This window comes from Muscardinus avellanarius (assembly GCF_963383645.1).
Source record: "Muscardinus avellanarius genome assembly, chromosome: 16".
In the NCBI taxonomy this organism is placed as follows: Eukaryota; Metazoa; Chordata; class Mammalia; order Rodentia; family Gliridae; genus Muscardinus; species Muscardinus avellanarius.
In genome coordinates, this window is record NC_137802.1 from 48,488,718 (window position 1) to 48,507,775 (window position 19,058).

Consider the following 19,058-nt stretch of genomic DNA (forward strand, 5'->3'; position numbering starts at 1 on the left):
GATGTCGGGTGTCAGTTTGTAGTGCTCCCTTGGGAACACGGCATTGCAGAAGAGGATGGAGGAGTAAAAATGCAACGTTTCACTTGAATCCAAGGTGGGAAGGTGGAGGACATTATGCAGAATACTCTATTAAATTAATCCAGATGAGAGCCAACGCGCAGGCCTGTAGTGCCTGGCTCTTCTCCTTGCTGGCATCAGAGCTGTGCTCTGAGTGAGACCCTGGGCAGGGCCTCTGGGCGCCTCTTTAACCGAAGGGAACTGAGAGCTGGGCAGGGCTGGGAGGGGTGGCCAGGATGATGACGTACATCATTATAAATAGCAACCTGGAGCAATGAAATTTCAGGAATAAAACCCAAATAAACTCACACAGTCACCTAGCCCCCAGGTATCTTAAACCAAGGTACCTTTTTAACCTGGATCAAACAGGAGACAAAAATCTCAGGGTACACAGGTGAGTGGCAGCCTGTGCGCATGTGCGTGCGGCAGCCCTCCTCCCAGCCAGGGCTGCCTCAGTGGCACAGGGTGCAGTCTTCTTGAAACCTTCCCACCCCTCACTGCTCCCACCCTCACTCGTAGTCCATAGACATCCTCTCCCGATCCCGACCCACTCTGGCTCCGGCTGAAGGTAGAAGATAACTACGTCAGGATGTTGGACATGAACTCGTTGAAGCGTTTGGAGTACTGCTCGGGGTTCACAGTCGAGATCTCGGCCCCTGCCTGTAACACAGAGGCCGATTCAGGTCAGTCTGTTCTGACCTGGAGGCTGCACCTGGAAGACCGTGGGTCCTTCAGGAGCTCCCGACTCAGCATCAGAGATGAACACTCCCCCCACTGGGCAGGCCACCTTAAGATGCGTTTTACATGTGTCAGAACTGTTCTGGAAGCCGGGCGTGGTGGCGCACGCTTGTAATCCCAGCATTTGAGAGGCTGAGAGGAGGATCACGGTTCGCGGATAGCCTCTAGTGAGACCCTTTGCAACTCAGAGAGACCCTGTTTCAAAATAAAGAATAAAAAAATAGGGCTGGGAGTGTAGTTTGGAGATGGAATGCCCTTGGATCGCATCCCCAGTACCGCAAAAAAAAAAAAAAAAACAAAAAAAAAAACTGTTCTGGCCCCTCCTCTGATTTAAATGCCCAGGTCTGCACTGAAGCAAGGGGGGCGAGGTCCTGATCTCTGTCTCAGGTAGACCCTGTGTGGAGAACAGCAGCTTCGAGCCTGTGGGGAAACAGGCCTTGGGGAACAGCGTGGGCTGTAAACAAAGTTATTCCTGGCCACTCAACAAGATGCACAACATGCCCAGCAGCCCCAGGGGAAAGGAGCAGGCGGCCCGAGGCCAGTGAACTGGGCCTGGGGGATAAGCAAGCTGTGCGTGCCGCCCAGACTGGCAGAGACAGAGAGCGAGGTAGCTGGCAGGGAACGCGAGGCAGGCAGGCCCAAGCCTTGCCCTGGGGGTGCTCCGAAGGCTAGCCCTGGGGACAGAACTTACCCCATGTTTCACTGTTTTAGCAGCATGTGCAGCTTTCTTCTTAGCATCATATGGCGTGAGGATATCGATGATGGCCATGAAATAGACCTCCTTCTTGGGGGCACCTGAAAGGAGGGCGAGGTGGCAGAGAGAAGAGCTGCTGGTACTCTTTCATGAGTTTCATCCCTCCCCATCACATTGAGCTGAGACCGAGGGCTCCTCGGAAGCCCTGGCATCCTCATCTTTGATCACACTGACGGGACAGTATGCATGTGGGCAGAGCTGTGCCCAAGCCACCCAGGGTGCCTGACAGCGGAACCCCAGGCCTCGGCTCTTGGGAGTGACCCCGCGCAGGACCCAGAAGGCAGACTGGGCAGAGCTAGCCACCAATGGTGGAGGTGCAGACGGCCCAGGTACCCCCCACGCCCTGCGGAGGCGAGGGCCCCTGTGCACAGGCAGCAAAGGCTCGTACTTACTTTCATGGCTTTTCATGGCATAGACGTCAACAGAGGGATCGAATTCCCCAGGACCGAAGAACCGGGGGAAGCTGAGGAGGTTGCCAGGGCTGTCGGGCGGCGTTCCGTAGGAGCACAGCAGGCTGCCGCCCACCCCGTCGTTCTCGCACTCCTCCTCCTCCGCCCGCTCCTCCACCTCCATCTCCTCCTGCTCGGCCCGGTCCACATCATGGATACCCACCAGCAGGCTGTAGTCCATAATCTTCAGCTGAGCCAGGAACTAGGGAGGCGAGGGATGGAAAGATGGAAGGAAGAAGTTAGGGCATCTAGTGGCATCTGGAGAGGCGAAAATGAGTCTCTTTATTCTCCTCTTGGTACCTGGGATTATTATTTTTAATTTTATTATTTTTATTTATTTATTTTTGTGGTACTGGGGATGGAACCCAGGAGCATTTTACATCTGAGCTACACCCCAGCCCTATTTTTTTTTTTTAATTCTATATTTGAAACAGTCTCACTGAGTTGCAAAGGGCCTCACTAAGTAGCTGAGGCTGGCTGAGAACCTCAATCCTCTCATCTCAGCCTCCCAAACGCTGGGATTACAAGCGTGCGCCACCATGCCCGGCTTTATTATTATTTTGGGGGACTGGAGATTGAATCCAGGAACATTCTACCTCTAAGCTACTCTCCCAACCCTATTTTATTTTCTGTTTTGATAAAGGATCTCACTAAGTTGCTGAGGCTGGCTTCTAACCTGCAATCCTCCTGTCTCAGCCTCCCAAGTGCCAGAATTAAAGGAATATGTCACCATGCTAAAAGGGTTCCTTCCAACTTGATTCTACACATGGTTCTGAAAAACAGACAGTAAGATATTGGCTCTACCCCAGTGAGTGCATGTCCAACTGGGAGGTGGTCACTGGACAGGGGTGAGAAGCTGTGGGAGCCAAGAAGGTGCAAGAGCCCCCCGCGGGAAGGCGCGGAGGCTGGAAACTGAAGCAGCAGCGCAGGATGGTTTGGGACCAACTGAGGTTACAGTGAGTCACAGGGAAAACTAGGGCTCAATGGAAGAGGCTGGAGAGAAGACGCAGCACAGTGGTGTCTCTAAACAGCTCTCAACCAGTGCTGACTGCTAAAGCCAAGGTAGTGGCTGGGCCTAGGACTGTGTGTGTGTGTGTGTGTGTGTGTGTGTGTGTGTGTGTGTGTAAGTGTAGAGTGAACCCAAGGGCAATTTATCTCCAGGCTATACCTCCTGTCCTGTTTTATTTTTTATTTGGAAATAGAGTTTCCCTAGGTTGCTAAGAGCCTCCATGCTGTGATCCTCCTGTCTCAGCCTTCCAAGTACTGGGACATACCACCACGCCTGGCTCCAACCACCATTCTTACCTTCCTACCTTCCCCTAAGGTTTCGTGAGGCTGTGCAGAGCAGGGGAGGACGCTGGCCCCTCCACATGCACTGTGGCCCCCTTGATAACGAGTGCTATGCAGTCTTCTCACTTAGGATTTCATGGCTCGGGAAGAACGCAGTGTGGGGATGATGCAGGAAGGAGCTGGCCAGCTGGCATTTCAAATTAGCCAAGAATAAGAGTCGAGTCACCAGTGGCCCCAAGCCAGACACCTGGCCATAGTCACAGAGCCGCAACACCAAGAGACTGGCAGACCAACCACTGGGCTAGAGGGCTAGCAGGCATGTCGTCACAGAACCAGAGCGGCGCTATGCACAGTCCCAAACACACCCAGAACCACAGAAGCCCTGAGGCTGGGAAATGAGCAAATTCTCTCTGGTAAAGGAAAGTGGCACCTTCAAAAGGAGAAATTCAGGACAACTGAATATCAGAGCATGAAAGACAGAACGAAGGAACGAAAACGGAAAAGCGTCCTACCAGAGCCGAGCGTGGGGGCGCACGCTTATAATCCAGCATTTGGGAGCCTGAGACAGGAGGATCATAGTTCACAGACAGCTCAGCTACTACTTAGTGAGGCCCTTTGCAACTCAGTGAGACCCTGTTTCAAAATAAAGAATAAAAAATAGGGCTGGGGTGTAGCTCGGAGGTAGAATGCCCCTGGGTTCCATCCCCAGTACCGCACACAGACACACACAAGAGAAAAGCTTCCTAGCAAAGTTTCAACACCTGTGCTCCCAGCAGCATCACTCACCACGGCCGCAAGACTGAGCCCACCCGAGCGTGACGCTCAGTGTGCCGATGTGACAGGCCTCACGATGCCCCGCCCGTGGGGCCCCCCCAGAAGGTATGGGAATGGACTAGTGAAGGGACGCGGAGAAGCACTCAAGAGCATAGTGCGCTGCATGGGATGTGCATGCATGGGACGTGCACTTCATGGGACGTGCACTGCACGAGCTTCAGATGTAACACACGCGCTGCCCACATCACCGCCCTTCTTTCACTTAAATCCCATTCTTCCAGCGGTGAGGGGACTCCGAGGGTTAGTACCTCAACATCCCGCTTCAGCTTCTCCAGGAAGTTCTTTTTACTCTCCTCTCCCACGTGCAGCTTCTGCCCTTCGTTGAGGAAGTCATTGTCTTTGAACGTGGGCAAGTCCTTGGCCTGGGAAAGCGAGAGAGCAGTGTTAGGCTGGGAGGCACCGCGCCTGCCCCGGGAGCATGAGCTGTTGGGCAGGAGCAGCGCAGGGAAAAGCTGTGAGCTCAGCCAGCACAGGAGGTGCAGGCCCAGGTTGTGGACCAGCAGGGATGGCAAACACATGGTGTGTGTCAGACAGGAGGATGACCAAAGGATCCTTTTCTACTGAGCCTGGACTTTGCCATTAGATGATGTGAGTTGGTTTATGACTAGGAAACTGTCTCCATCCCAAGAACACAGCAAGAGCAAACAAAAGAAGTCTAGAGCCGGGCGTGGTGGCGCACACTTGTAATTCCAGTACTTGGGAGGCTGAGACAGGAAGATCCGGACCAGTCTCAGCTACTTAGTGGGGCCCTTTGCAACTTAGTGAGACCCTGTTTCAAAAATAAAAAATAAAAAGTTGGGCTGGGGGTGTAGTTCAGAGGTAGAATGCCCCTGGGTTCAATTCCCAGTACCACCAAAAAAAAAAGGCTCGTGATCTAGGCTAAGCTGAGGATGGGCAAGTGCTTAGCGACGCAGGGGCTGCATGTCTGGGAGCCGGGTGAGGGACTGTGGGGGGCAAGATGGCCAACCGTAGGTGTTTCTGATTCCAAGCGACCCTTACACGCTTGCTCAGCGCCGGCATACCTTCTCCTTATCGCTTGCTTCTCTGGCAACCGTAGAACCCTAAAAGGACAAGAGCCATCAAGAGAAGTTCAGCTGAGGAAAACTCCTTTGAGCAGACAACATTTGGGAGAGCAGGCAGGTGAATGGAAACAGGCTGTGTACGTGCCGGGGCAGCAGGCAGCAGCTGTCCGCGTACTCTGCCGTGGCCCGCCTACCGAGCTCTAAGTACAGACACGCGGCAGGTGCTCAGCAGACAGAACTGTACCGAGACACCCAGTCCCTGGCCTCTCAGAATGTCCTTTCTAACAGGGGACAGACACTGAGCAGGTGTCAGGCGATGCATGCATTCCTTCATTACAGTGCTGTGGGGAGGAGAGCCCAACGCTCTGAGAGCAGAGATCACAGGGAAGGGCTGGGCCAGGGACAGGCAGTGGCAGGGCCAGCTTCCTGGAAGCTGAGCTCAGACGTAGGTAGAAGCCATGAGGCGGGGAAGGAGCACAGGCCCTGCAGGGATGCAAAGGAAACCAGTGTGGCTGCACCAGGGTAGGTGACCAAAGTCAGGAAGCCCAGCCAAGAAGCACGGGGCACCCTGCTCCACAGCCCAAGTGCAGATTTCTCCAAGTCCAGAAATACACTTGTAGCCAGGCGTGGTGGCGCATGCTTGTAATCCCAGTACTTGGGAGGTTGAGACATGAGGATCACAGGTTTGCGGCCAGCCTCAGCTACTTAGTGAGGCCTCCTGCAACTTAGTGAGATCTTGTTTTAAAATAAAGAATAAGCCGGGCGTGGTGGCACACGCTTGTAATCCCCGTGCTTGGGAGGCGGAGACAGGAGGATTGCACAGGTTCAAAGCCAGCCGTGCGCACAGGCTTAGGAGACCGTTTCCAAATAAAAATATAAAATAGGTCTGAGAGTGTAGCCCCGAGGTAGAAGGGCTTCCAGGAACCCCAGTACCACCAAAAAATAAAATAAAATAAAATAAAAAATAAAGAATAAAAACTAGGGCAGGGGTGTAGTTTGGAGGTAGAATGCCCCTGGGTTCAACCCCCAGCACCACACACACAATAAAAAGAAATGCACTTTGCTGCCCCCCCACAGGGCCCTGACAGAGGCCAGAGGACGTGCAGGACGCCGAACCCCATCCCGCTATCCTGTGTTTGTTACACTGGTAAGGAACATTCAGGCCCCAAAATAACCTCTTGTCACTGCCTCCTGGACTCCAGCCGAGCTTTTGTCCCCAAGAATCAGGTATGCTGACTCTGAGTCACCTGTCCTTCCCAACGCATGTGCTCCAGCTTCCCAGCATGCAGACATTGCGGTCGCAGCCCCTCAGCCCCAGACAGCACAGCAGGGGAAACACAGAGCCCTTTACCTTGAGGTCATACTTGCGGTGTACAGTGAGCCGATGGCTGAACACATTCCTGGTGACCACCATGTAGGTTTCCACGCCGTCCACAGTCAGTCGGTACATACCCAGGAACTGAGGCAAAAGCGTGTTGCCGTGACACTCTACTATGAACTAAAATGGGACCCAAGAGGAGAGGGAAGGCTAAGGAACTGAAGGTGCCCAGGACCGACGGGCTCGCCCAATCTAAGACACTCTCAGCTCCCTGGGAGCCACCCCCGGAGCAGCGGCTTTCAAAGTGAGATCTGCAGCCGGGCGTGGTGGCGCACGCTTGTAATCCCCGCGCTTGGGAGGCAGAGACAGGAGGATCGCGCAGGTTAGAAGCAAGCCGCGCTGGTTTAAGAGACCCTGCTTCCAAATAAAATGTATAAAATAGGTCTGGGAGTGTAGCCCTGAGGTAGAAGGGTTTCCAGAAACCCCAGTACCACACACAAAGAAAAAAGAAAAGAAAAAAACAAAGCGAGCTCAGTAGAGTATCGGGGTTCCTCGAACTTACACAACTGACAGGCACCCCGCCCAGATGATGGCAGTGAGGACGGCTGAGAGGGCAGCACGAGCCCCTGGGAGTCCACCTAAGACTGTGTTTGCAACGGGATCCCAGGCCTTGCATGGCCTCTGCCAGCTGATATAGGAAAGCCAAAGGGCAGAGAGGGCTGGAGAGGAAGGGGAGGGGTCCAGCCATCTGGACAAATGGAATGGCTCCATGCCAAAGCTCTCCCTGCCGCGCCCCAGGCTTTCTGCTGCAAACAGAGACTGGAAGCTCCCTCTGCCACTCCTTTGATGAACTGGACAGAAGCCCCGGGAACCTTAGCACAGGCACCAGATGTTGCCACGGCAGGCCCTGCTTTCCTCCAGATGAGTGGAGAACTGGAACGGAAAAGGAAGCAACCCTGCCACCCCAGCGGGACCTCTCAGAAGTGAGGCAGGTGCCAGAGTTCCAAAACTTCCCAACTCATACAACAAACAGCTGTTCAACTGGGGCTGAGTCAGTGATATGCCTTCTCATATTTAAAGTAGACATTTTGCCTCGCAGAAACAATGACAGGAGGAGAGGCCTCTGCCTGGTTATCAGGAGGCACCCGCCACTCACTACCAGAAGGCCCAGCCCTCCCTAAGAAGCCCCACCAGCACTCTGTTCTCCCTCCTCCAGCCCAGCCTCTGCTACCCAAGCCTGGGACTCACCATACCTGGTGATATTTCTTTAAGATGTTGTGCATCTCAGCCACATCCTCACTTGACACCGTCTTGATGACAAAGCGCCGATCATACGTGGTAAGGAAACGTGTCCCACACCGGCCCTGGCTGTCGCTGTTGATGGGGGCACTGCGTGTCACTGAGTTCTGAGGGACCAAGACAAAGCAGCTGGTTTGGGGAGGGGGCACATGTATTCCTTTTTCTAATTTCTTTTTTTTGCAGTACTGGAGATTGAACCCAGGGGCATTCTACCAACAAACTACACCCCCAGCCTTATTTTCTTTCCTCCCTCCCTCACTCCCTTCCTCCCTTCCTCTTTCCCTCTCTCCCTCCCTCCCTTTCTTTTAGTACTGGGGATGGAACCCAGGGGCATTCTACCTGTGAGCTATACCCTCAGCCCTATTTTTCTTTCTTTTTTTTTTTTGGTGGTACTGAGGGTGGAACCCAGGAACTTTTCTACCTCTTGGCTATACTCTCAGACCTATTTTATGTTTTATTTGGAAACAGGGTCTCACTAAGTTGCTGAGAGCCTAAGTAACTGAGGCTAGCTTCGAACCTGTGCAATCCTCTGAACCGGAACCTCCTGTCTCAGCCTCCCAAATACTGGGATTACAAGCATGTGCCACCACGTCTGGCTCTTTATTCTTATTTATTTATTTAGTGTGTGTTTATGTGTGTGTGTGTGGTACTGGGGATAGAACCCAGGGGCTTTTCTACCTCCAGGCTATACTCCCAGACCTATTTTATACTTTATTTGGAAACAGGGTCTCACTAAGTTGCTGAGAGCCTCACTAAGTAGCTGAGGCTGGCTTCGAACCTGTGCAGTCATCCTGTCTCAGCCTCCCAAGCGCTGGGATTACAAGCGTGCACCATCACGCCCAGCTTTTATTCTTTATTTCTTTATTTATTTTATTTATTTTTTGTGGTACTGGGAGTGAAACCCAGGGGCTTTTCTACTTCTGGGCTATACTCTCAGACCTATTTTATATTTTATGTGGAAACAGGGTCACTAAGTTGCTGAGAGCCTCACTAAGTAGCTGAGGCTGGCTCTGAACCTGTGCAATCCTCCTGTCTCAGCCTCCCAAGCTCTGGGATTATAAGCGTGCGCCCCTACACCTGGCTTATTCTTTATTTTAAAACAGCTGCAGAGGGCCTAAGTAGCTGAGGCTGGGTGCGAACCTGTGATCCTCCTGTCTCAGCCTCTTAAGTATTAAGATTACAGCATATATCACCACTCCCAGGTCCTTTTTCTTTTTCTTTCTTTTTTTCTTTTTTTTTTTTTTTTTTTTTGGTGGTACTGGGGTTCCTGGAAGCCCTTTTCCCTCCCAGACCTATTTTTACATTTTCATTTTGGAAACAGGGTCTCCTAAGCCAGCGCGAGCGGCTGGCTTCGAACCTGCAGGATCCTCCTGTCTCCGCCTCCCAAGCGCGGGGATTACAAGCATGTGCCACCACGCCTGGCTCTGGGTCCTTTTTCTAATTTTGTGGTCTGGGGACGAATCCAGGGCCTTTCACATGCAAGGCAAACACACTACTGCTGTAGTCCAGAGCGGCACTCGGGCTCAGACTGCTGAGCTGAGTCTTCTCTGATGGTCGGATTACTCAAAGGTCAGCAGCACTATGGCAGAGGACTCGGAATCCCAGGTGGCACCTCATACCCCTTTTCTCTTGGTGTGTTCACATCCCTTCCTAAAATCTTTCTCTACAGTGACCGGAGTTGTTTCTTATCACCTGCCCCTTCTCCCATGCTAGGATAGGATAGTTAGTAGCTACCCTACTAACTAGAACCACTTCAGATATGAGGGGCCAGGCTCTAATCCTGACCCCCCCAAGCCATGTGACCTTGTGTGAGCTGTCTAATTTCTCCACCCAAAGTTTTCTCATCTGGAAAACACAGAGACTGACCAAGCGGATTTCCCAATCTCTTGGGTGACAAGGACTAAACTTAGGAAAAATGCAGGAGGCCTAGAGTACAGAGGCAATGGACACAGCGTGCTGGTTTGCCTGTGTTCTCCTGATGCTAGAAAGCCCGTCTCAAAGCAGGAGGCGGATCCTCATCTGCTGAGCACAGCCTCTGTGCTGGGCTGGAGCCCCTGGAGTCTTTCTGGCTCAGTCTCTGCTCATTCTCCAGGCCCTGCTCCCAATGGATCAGGAAACAGAAGCCCAAGGGAGGGTGGGAGAAGGTAAGAGCTGAGCAGCAGGTGTTCACTGAGCATAACTTTGGGAAGCAGAGCATGGGAAGATCCCAGCTGCCCTATTCCCAAGAACACACTATGTCCTGGGGATCTGCTCTCAGAAGTACCTTTTCCCTGCATCTTTTATTTATTTTATTTTTGTGGTACTAGGGGTTGAACCCAGTGGCATTCTCTGAGCTATACCACCATCCCTGTTTTATTGTTTATTTTAAAATAGAATCTCACTAGGTTGCTGAGAGCCTCACTACATTGCTGAGGCTATCCTCAAACCTGAGATCCTCCTACCTCAGCCTCCCAAGTCCTGGAATTAGGGGCATGTACCACCACGCCTGGCTCATTCCCCTACCTTTTATTGAGGATTCTCCTCTTCACTGTCACCTACTGCCACTCACAAAACTCATGAGGGGACAGCACCACTGCCATGGGGGAACTGAGTCTGGAGGAGCTCTGGGTAGTCTCTGGCAAGGTGCTAACATTAAAGGAACACCCCCACACAAATGGGATGCCCAGAAATGCTGAGCAGGCTACATGAATGGCCTCTCTGCCCACCTGGGCCTCTACCAGGAAGACCTTCAGCTGTGAGTCCAGGGGGAGGAACAGCTCTGCCTGCCTCGCTTCAGGGGGGCCTCTTCTGACTCTAAGTCACTGGTGGCTCTGAGCAGAGCCCCTCCCAGAATGGAGCCCCTCTACCCTCATTTCAATCTGTAGCACAGCCATATGCCCATGAGGCGATCAGAGGCAAATGTAGATAGTCAGGTGTGGGGGGCATGCTTGTAACCCAGTACTTGGGAGGCTGAGACTGGAGAATCCAGGTTTGTGGACAGCCTTGCCTACTTAGGCCCTCTGCAACTTAGTGAGACTCTGTTTCCAAATAAAATATAAAAATAGGTTTGAGGTATAGTTTGGAGGTAGAGAGCCTCTGGATTCCACCCCCAGTACCCCCCCAAAAATAAACAAAAGCCAAGCGTGGTGGTGCACGCCTGTAATCCTATTGCTTGGGAGGCTGAGACTAGAGGATCACAGGTTCAAGGACAGCCTCAGGTACTTAGTGAGGCCCTCTGCAACTCAGTGAGACCTGGTTTCAAAATAAAGGAAAAAAAAAAAAAAAAAAAAGAGCAGGGGCTGTAGCTCGGAGATCGAATGAACCTGGGTTCCATCCACAGACCCGCAAAAAAAAAAGAATTTGGGCATCCATTTTGGGTTTCACTGTGTTGTACACTCCCCTTTTCCCCAGATGACTGAAAATTAGCTATTTTTGTGTGTGTGGTACTGGGGATGGAACCCAAGGACACTGTACCTCTGAGCTACACCCCCCAGCCCTATTTTTTAGTCTTTTTTATTTCTGAAACAGGGTCTCACTGAGTTGCGAAGGGCCTCACTAAGTAGCTGAGGCTGTTCACGAACCGTGATCCTCCAGTCTCAGCCTCCCAAATGCTGGGATTTCAAACGTGCGCCACCACACCCACCTCAGCTACTTTCTTATTGCTATAAGGTCAACAGAACCACCACCCCCTACCTTCACCACTAGGCTGTCAGGGTAGAAGGTCCAAGGTGGAGAAGGGACAGAGCCATGGACTGGGTGTCAGACTCCCACGTCCTGAGTTGGGCGGACCACCCCAGGCAGCCAGTGGCTCTACTGCGGCTCCACCGCTGAAGGAGGCCGCTGCCCTGTTATGCCTCCCCCACTCCCACCACCAGGAGAGGAGACGCATTTAGGAGATGACACGCATACCTGCCAAGAGGTCACACTACCCTTGAAGTCTTCCTTTTCTAATCTGTCTTATCTGCTTTAAGAGGCCTCATCTCTCGCTGGCAACAATTCTCTCTCTCTCTTAGTCAAACTACGAAGGAGAGGGTTCTTCAGCCTAGACTGGGAATGTCAGACTGAAATGAACTGGCTGGCACGCCTTCCTCTCCCTCCCGCCGCTCCCCCGCCCGGGGACAGGACGGGGACGGGAGCCTGAGCCCACGAGGTACCTTGGAAGCTCAGCTAAGGCCCTCGCCCAGATAAGAGCCCACAGTCCTGGGGAGAGACTGCCTGCTGGAGAGACAGACAGGGAAATGCACAGCAAGGACACCCGACACTTCCCCTCTACTTGTCCTGTGGCTTCCTGACCCCAGTCCACTCCCAAGCCCTCTGGTTTCACCAAGACCAAGTACCTGGTAATCCTGATCATCAATTGCAAACCTCTCGCGGAGATTTCGGAACACCATGGGACAGTACTCCTTAAACTTAAAGCGGCTGGGGAGGTTCTCCCTAGGGAAAAGTGGAGACACGGCTTTGTGAGCTGTTCCTTACTCAGCATCAACCTGACATCGGAGCCCCACAAAGAGCCTGATTCTGACAGCGGAGCCCCTCAAAGAGCCTGGCAGGTGGCGCACACCCGGAGTCCTAGTACTTGGAAAGCTAGGACAGGAGGACTGGAGGTCCAAGGACAGCCTCAGCAAGTAGAGACTCTCATCAACCTAGTAAGACCCTATTTCAAAAAAAGGGTGGGGGCCTGGCATGGTGGCGCACACTTGTAATTCCAGTACTTAGGAGGCTGAGACAGGAGGATCAGGGTTCACGGCCAGCCTCAGCTACTTAGTGAGACCCTCCACAGCTTAGTGAGACCCTGTTTCGAAATAAAGAATAAAATTGAGCTGGGGGTGTAGCTCAGAGGTAATATGCCCCTGGGTTCAATCTTCAGTACTACAATAAAAAAGTGTGGGTGGCTGAAGGTGTAGCTCAGAGGTAGAATGCCTCTGGGTTCAATCCCCAGTACCCCCCCCAAAAAAAAAGAATGGCAGCCGGGCGTGGTGGCGCACACTTGTAATCCCCGCACTTGGGAGGCAGAGACAGGAGGATCGCGCAGGTTCGAAGGCAGTCGCGCGCGCTGGCTTAGGAGACCCTGTTTCCAAATAAAAATGTAAAAATAGGTCTGGGAGTGTAGCCCAGAGGTAGAAGGGCTTCCAGGAACCCCAGTACCACCAAAAAAAAAAAAAAAAAAAGAATGGCTTCTCATGAAGAGCCTAGTCTGCCTTTTTTTACTTTCTTCTAGTAAACAGCATTGTTGTCTAATAAACAGCTGTTAAAAGGACAAAAGGATAGAAGAAAGTAGGAGACTGGTTCTCTACTGTAGGCCATGGTGTGAAGGCCCGCTCACCAGAGGACTGGACTCTGAAGGGCAGATGTGCAGTGCCACCCTGAGTACCGGCCTCTAAACAAAACGACCTCCTTTCCTGCCTGAGAAAGGGCTGCGCCTCCTTCCTCAGGTGACCACGTAGCAGGCAGCAGTGATGGAGACAGACGGCTTCAAGAACAAGGCGTTACTACTAAGTATGGCAGAGAGGGGCCACTAAAGGATGTTCTGAAATCAAGCATTTCTTGGGCTCACAGTCAGGGAAGGGTGCATGGCAGCCCAGCAGGTGGGGTGGTGGAGGCTGCAAGACGGTGGAGAGGAACCAGCAGAGACATGTGGAGGGGAGCAGAGTGAGCAGCAAAAGGTCCCTGAGGCAGCCGTGGCAGGGTAAACACGAGGCCTCAAAAGGGCTCCAGGAGGCTCGCGCTGCGCAGGGAGCTGCTGCTGGAGGGCTTCCAGCAAGGTCTCAGACAACCTTCAGACACTGGTTGGAGCCACAGGAACAAAAATGGGAAGAGTCATGTTAGCGCCCTGCAGCCAGCGCGTGCTCAGCGGCTGCTCGCTCACCAGCAGAGGGCACGTCCCGGGCCAGGGCCCTGCCTGAAGCTCACTGCCCCAGACACACCAGACACACCGGACACGGATGCTCCCGAGCAGCTCACCTCTCCAGAGCTGGCCCTCAGGAGACCCCGCCACAGCCCAATGACACCGGAGGGAGCTGGCGGAGCGCGACGACCACAGAATGCCAAAGGAGAGGCACATGAAGAATGCACCTTCTCAGCCAGTGTGAGCCAGGTCACTATTACACCCTGCCAGGTGCGGGCTCGGCAGAGACTTGAAGGGTAGGCTGCCCCAAATCCCGAGCCCCTTCAGTCGACGACTTACTTATTGAAGAGATGATTGTCCACCTTGATCTTGCTATAGGCTTTGAAGTCATCGGGCATTAGCATGACAGGAACAGGGACATTGCTCAGCTCATTGATCTGTGAAGCAAAAAGAGGGTGAGATTCTCCACCAGGCAACCTGCTTAGAGACCATCCACGCAAAGATCCCTTCTAGTCTACTTCTGCTTTTCTCTTTAAGTTCTCAACTTCATATCTACCTGTTAAAATTCTCCCTACCCAATTGAGTACAGCTCAAAAGGGACCTCCTACACGAAGTTTTCTATGATTCCATGAAGATCCCAGAATTCCCTGCTTGGAATTCTAAAACATCATTTGTACCCTTCTTTGGCCATCTCACAGCCTCCTGCATATTGTAGTTAATACTTATAAATTTCACAGGCCTGCTCAAGGTCAGCTGGCCACACTGTTACTGATCTTCCTTTTTTCTTTTTTTTGGTACTGAGGATCGAACCTAGGGACGTTCTATCTCTAAGCTACACCCCTGGCTCTTTATTTCTCATTTTGAAACGGTTTCACTAAATTCTATGGGTCTGAGTTGCTGATGTTGATCTGAAACCTACAATCTTGTCTCAGTCTCCAAAGTACTGGGATTACAGAAATGTGCCCCCACACCTAGCTTTTTGCTGATTTTTCTAAGCAAAGACCATCTAACTGATCTTTGGGGGCTCTGTGGTTCTTTGCACAACTTGAACATAGCAGGTACTCAATAAATATTTGTTAAGTGTAAAAATAAATGGATCAACGAATAAATGTTCCCCAACCTAGACATATTTAAAGCCTTTGAATATGTTCATACTAATTGATGATTTCAGCCAGGTGTTGGTGGGACATGCCTGTAATCAGTATTTGGGAGGCTGAGAAAGGATTGCAGGTTCAAGGCCAGTGAATGGTGACTTAGAAAGACCCAAACTAAAAAATAAACAGAAGCCAGGCGGGGTGGCCAGCATTCGGGAGGCTGAGACCGGAGGATCGCAGTTCGTGGACAGCCTCAGCTACTTAGTGAGGCCCTTTGCAACTTAGTGAGACCCTGTTTCAAAATAAAGAATAAAAAATAGGGCAGGGGGTGTAACTCGGAGGTCGAATGCCCCTGGGTTCCATCCCCAGACCCACAAAAAAAGTAAACAAACAGCTGGGGGTATAACTCAGAGGCAGAATGCCCCTGGGTCCTATCCCTATTCATTCTCTTATCCCCCCACCCCTTTCTCTCTCACACACACAAAACTGTGGCAGGAAAAGAGGCGAGTGGGTCTTTGAGAACAACTCGTGCCTCTAGAGTGAAGAGCTAGACTTAGTATGAGCAGGAGTGACAACTGGTTCACTGCCTCTCCTGTTGAAGACAGGGCCAGCTCCCCAGGCCATTACCTGCTTATGCTGAACTGGAGATGAAGCAGGATGCCCTGCCCCTACTGGGGACAAACCTTCTCAGCATCTTTCATCCCCCTTAAGGGAGCAGGCTACTGGATGAGGAGCCATTTCCCCATTGGTGCAGAGCTAAGAAGGTAGTTCCTGCCCTTCCCCAACCCATTAAGCCAATTAGTGGTCTAATGAGCCACAGATGTCCTCTCCCATCACAGCAGAGTATCTGACATTTGACCCTCAACCCAGCTGCCACTAATGCATTCAGGATTTACAAGGGAAACCTGAGTCCTGACTTAATGGATCTGGGGTGCAGGGGACAACAGCCTAGTGTCTCCCAGATACTTTTCTTGCAAATCCTATTATCTCAATGAGGCCCCATGTGGCAGAGAAGATAACCTACAGTCATTAGGATTCCTTCAGGAGCATAAATGGGGGAAATGGCATTTAATTTGCTGCCCCTTTTATATTCTAAACTTTTAAAATTTAGAAACAGCAGAGACTAGAGGAAGTTCACGTTAATGCAGTAACTGGGCAGGGAGCCGCTCCTCCTCAGAGTTGGTGAAAAGCCCAGTGCACTACTCAGGGAGGTGCTGAGGAAAGTGGGGGCGCCTGCATTAGAAGAGGCAGTGAGCCGGGCGGGCGTGGTGACGCACACTTGTAATCCCAGCATGGGGTGGGGGGGGGCTGAGACCGGAAGATCGCGGTTCACAGCCTCAGCTACTTAGTGAGGCCCCCCGTAACTCAGTGAGACCCTGTTTCAAAATAAAGAATAAAAAATATAGGGTAGGGGGTGTAGCTCAGAGGTAGAATGCCCCTGGGTTCCATCCCCAGACCCGCAAAAAAAAAAAAAAAAAAAAAGATGTGGTCGGTAGGAGTGTGGCTGACAGTAAGGCAGAGACTCGGTGCCAGTCAGTCTTTGTCAGCAGTTTGTTGAGTCTCTACACCGGTACTGGGGATCGAAACCAGGGACGTTCTACCTGTGAGCTACACCCCCAGGAAGATTGTGGGTTCGTGGCTAGGCTCAGCAACTTTGAGAGGCCCTCGGTAACTAAGTGAGATACTGAAGGTGTAGCTCAGAGGTAGGTTCAATCTTCAGTACTCCCCCATACACACAGAAATTATTTTGAATCTGGGCCTGGTGACACATGCCTGTAATCCCAGTATTTGGGAGGCTGAGAAAGGAGGACCACAGGTTTGAGGACAACCTTGGCAAGTAGTGAGACTCTGATCAACCTAGTGAGACCTTATTTCAGAATAAAAATTAATCAGGCCTGGGGGTGTAGTAAGAGGTAAAATGTCTGCTGGGTGTGGTGGCGCACGCTTGTAATCCCAGGGTTTGGGAGGCGGAGGAGACAGGAGGATGGCACAGGTTCGAAGTCAGCCTCCCTGGCTTAAGAGACTGTTTCAAAATAAAATATAAAATAGGTCTGGGAGTGTAGCCCAGAGGCAGAAGGGTTCCATCCCCACTACCACCAAAAAAAATAAAGAAAGAATAAAACATAGGGCTCGGGGTGTGGCTTGGAAGTACAAAGTCATTGAGCTCCATACCAGTAAAAGTCCCTGGGGTTCAATACTTGGCACCTAAATAAATAAATAAGTAATAAAATTGGCCTAGTGGTATAGCTCAGGGGTAGAATGCCCCTAGGTTCAATTCTCAGTACCACAAAAAAAGTACTACAAAAAAAATTTTTTTTTTAGCTAGGCGTGGTGGCCTTAGCCTCTCAAATTCTAGAATTACAGGCCTGTGGCACCATACTCAGCTCATCTTTATTCTTGATTATACCACCCAATAACAGATTTTCAATTTGAATAATCTATTGGTAAGCAATTAATATATGTCAACTAGACAAACTCTCACCACTTGTTTCCAATGGATCGCATGTAGGTGATTCACTCTGGAAATTATACTTTATTTTAGTTGTACTAAATTTTCTATCTCCAGAGAGTTCAATTCAATTTCAAGTGATCAGTACTTATTTAAAAAGTTGCCATACACTTTTCTATGGCAGGTATGTGCGTAGGAGGAAGGGGATGAGGGAGATACATGTTGTGCATCCTAAAGAAACAAGAAGAAACAGGGAGATGAGCCAAACCCACGACACAGACATACTCAAAGTACACCATGCAGTAAGAGCACGTGGACAGACACCAAGACCACCAGAGGTCAGAGGAGGCGGCTACTGTGGGCAGGGCTCAGACTCCCAGCCCTTACACATCAGGCTAGAAATAGGGCAACTCCTGGTATTGCCAAGAGCAGCCGACACTAGAAGAATCTACAAGATCGTGTTACCACCTGCTGGAAACCTACCATGGCTTCTCATCAACCTCAGGGTAAAGTTTGTACTCCTTATCCTGGCATTCAACATCTTTCCCGATTTGGCTTAGACTCTGCCAAACTACTATTCAATTAATTGACTACATATCAATACTGTGCCAGAGGCTGAGAATACAAAAACAAGATGTGGTCTCCCACGGACTAGGAAGACAGACACATGTAACTAACACAGTGTGACCGAGGAGTGCTACACCTGCCTTATGGTAAGAGGAGATGGAAAACAGAGAAATGGCTGATTCAGGATAGGGTGCAGCTCCATGGGAGAGTGCTTGCCCACTATGCAAGAAGCCCTAGGTTTGATGCCCAGCACTGTGAGAAAAATAAGGGAAGAATGAAATGTACAAGGGAAAGCCGGGTGTGGTGGCGCACGCTCATAACCCCAGCATTCAGGAGGCTGAGACAGGAGGATTGTGGTTCGCGGACAGCCTCAGCTACTTAGTGAGGCCCTTTGCAGCTCAGTGAGACCCTGTTTCAAAATAAAGAATAAAAAATAGGACTGGGGGTGTGCTCAGAAGTAAGAATGCCCCTGGGTTCCATCTGCAGTACCACAAAAAAAGAAAGAAAGAAAGAAAGAAAGAAAGAAAGAAAGAAAGAAAGAAAGAAAGATGTACAAGGGGGAAAAAATTGATCTGCCCAGGTTGTGAATGAGAGTTGAGAGTTGGTTGCTAAAGGAAACTATGGAGAAAGGCATATGAGGAAGGTTTTAGATGGTAGGGGCTTTTTTTGTTTTTTGTTTTTTGAACTGGGGATTGAACCCAGATGCATTCTACCTCCAAGCTACACCCTCAGCACTTTTTAAAAATATTTATTTATTGGCAATGAGGATTGAACCCAGGGACATTCTACATCCGAACCCTATTTTGTTTTTATTTGGAAACATGGTCTCCCTACATTGATAATTTTCTCACTACTTGCTGTGGCTGTCTTCAAACTGATGATCTTCCTTTCTTAGCCTTCCAAGTACTGGGATTACAAACATGTGCCATCATACATGGCTTTTAGATGGTAGTTTAAAAAAAAAAAAAAAAAAGAAGATAGGAATGGAATCCCAGGTTGTGAGAACAGTCAGAAACAAGCCCGAGTTACAAACCACAGTGCCTGTTTTAGAAGCGGTGAGTACCCAGGGGCACAGAGGGCAGCAGCACAGGTAACACAGCAGTAAGACTGGAGAGGCCAACACAGGACACAGGAAAGACAGAGGAACTGTTTAGAAGGCTACAAATATATATATTGGTTCTGGGGATTGAGCCTGGAGGCATTCTACCTCCAAACTACACCCCAGCCCAATTTTATTTCTTATTTAGAAATAGGGTCTCACTCAGTTGCTGAGAGGTTCGCTAAATTGCCAAGGCTGGCTTTGAACCTACAATCCTCCTGTCTCAGCCTCCCAAGTACTGGGATTATAAGCATGCGCCACCAC

At 50.9% G+C, this 19,058-nt stretch overlaps 1 protein-coding gene across 1 annotated transcript in view; it reads right to left on the reverse strand.

Annotated features, from left to right (window-relative positions):
- Positions 1–636: 636 nt before the first annotated feature.
- The window catches only part of PIP4K2B (phosphatidylinositol-5-phosphate 4-kinase type 2 beta), a gene marked incomplete at both ends in the record, with an annotated part of 32,097 nt that continues 13,675 nt past the window's right edge, over positions 637–19,058 (reverse strand). Inside the window, 9 exons of the mRNA XM_080712154.1 lie at positions 637–717; positions 1,487–1,590; positions 1,942–2,200; positions 4,371–4,484; positions 5,145–5,183; positions 6,496–6,642; positions 7,716–7,868; positions 12,078–12,174; positions 13,925–14,022. Of these exons, the coding sequence (XP_080568280.1) occupies positions 637–717; positions 1,487–1,590; positions 1,942–2,200; positions 4,371–4,484; positions 5,145–5,183; positions 6,496–6,642; positions 7,716–7,868; positions 12,078–12,174; positions 13,925–14,022 (1,092 nt within the window). The remainder of the gene's footprint in view (positions 718–1,486; positions 1,591–1,941; positions 2,201–4,370; positions 4,485–5,144; positions 5,184–6,495; positions 6,643–7,715; positions 7,869–12,077; positions 12,175–13,924; positions 14,023–19,058) is intronic.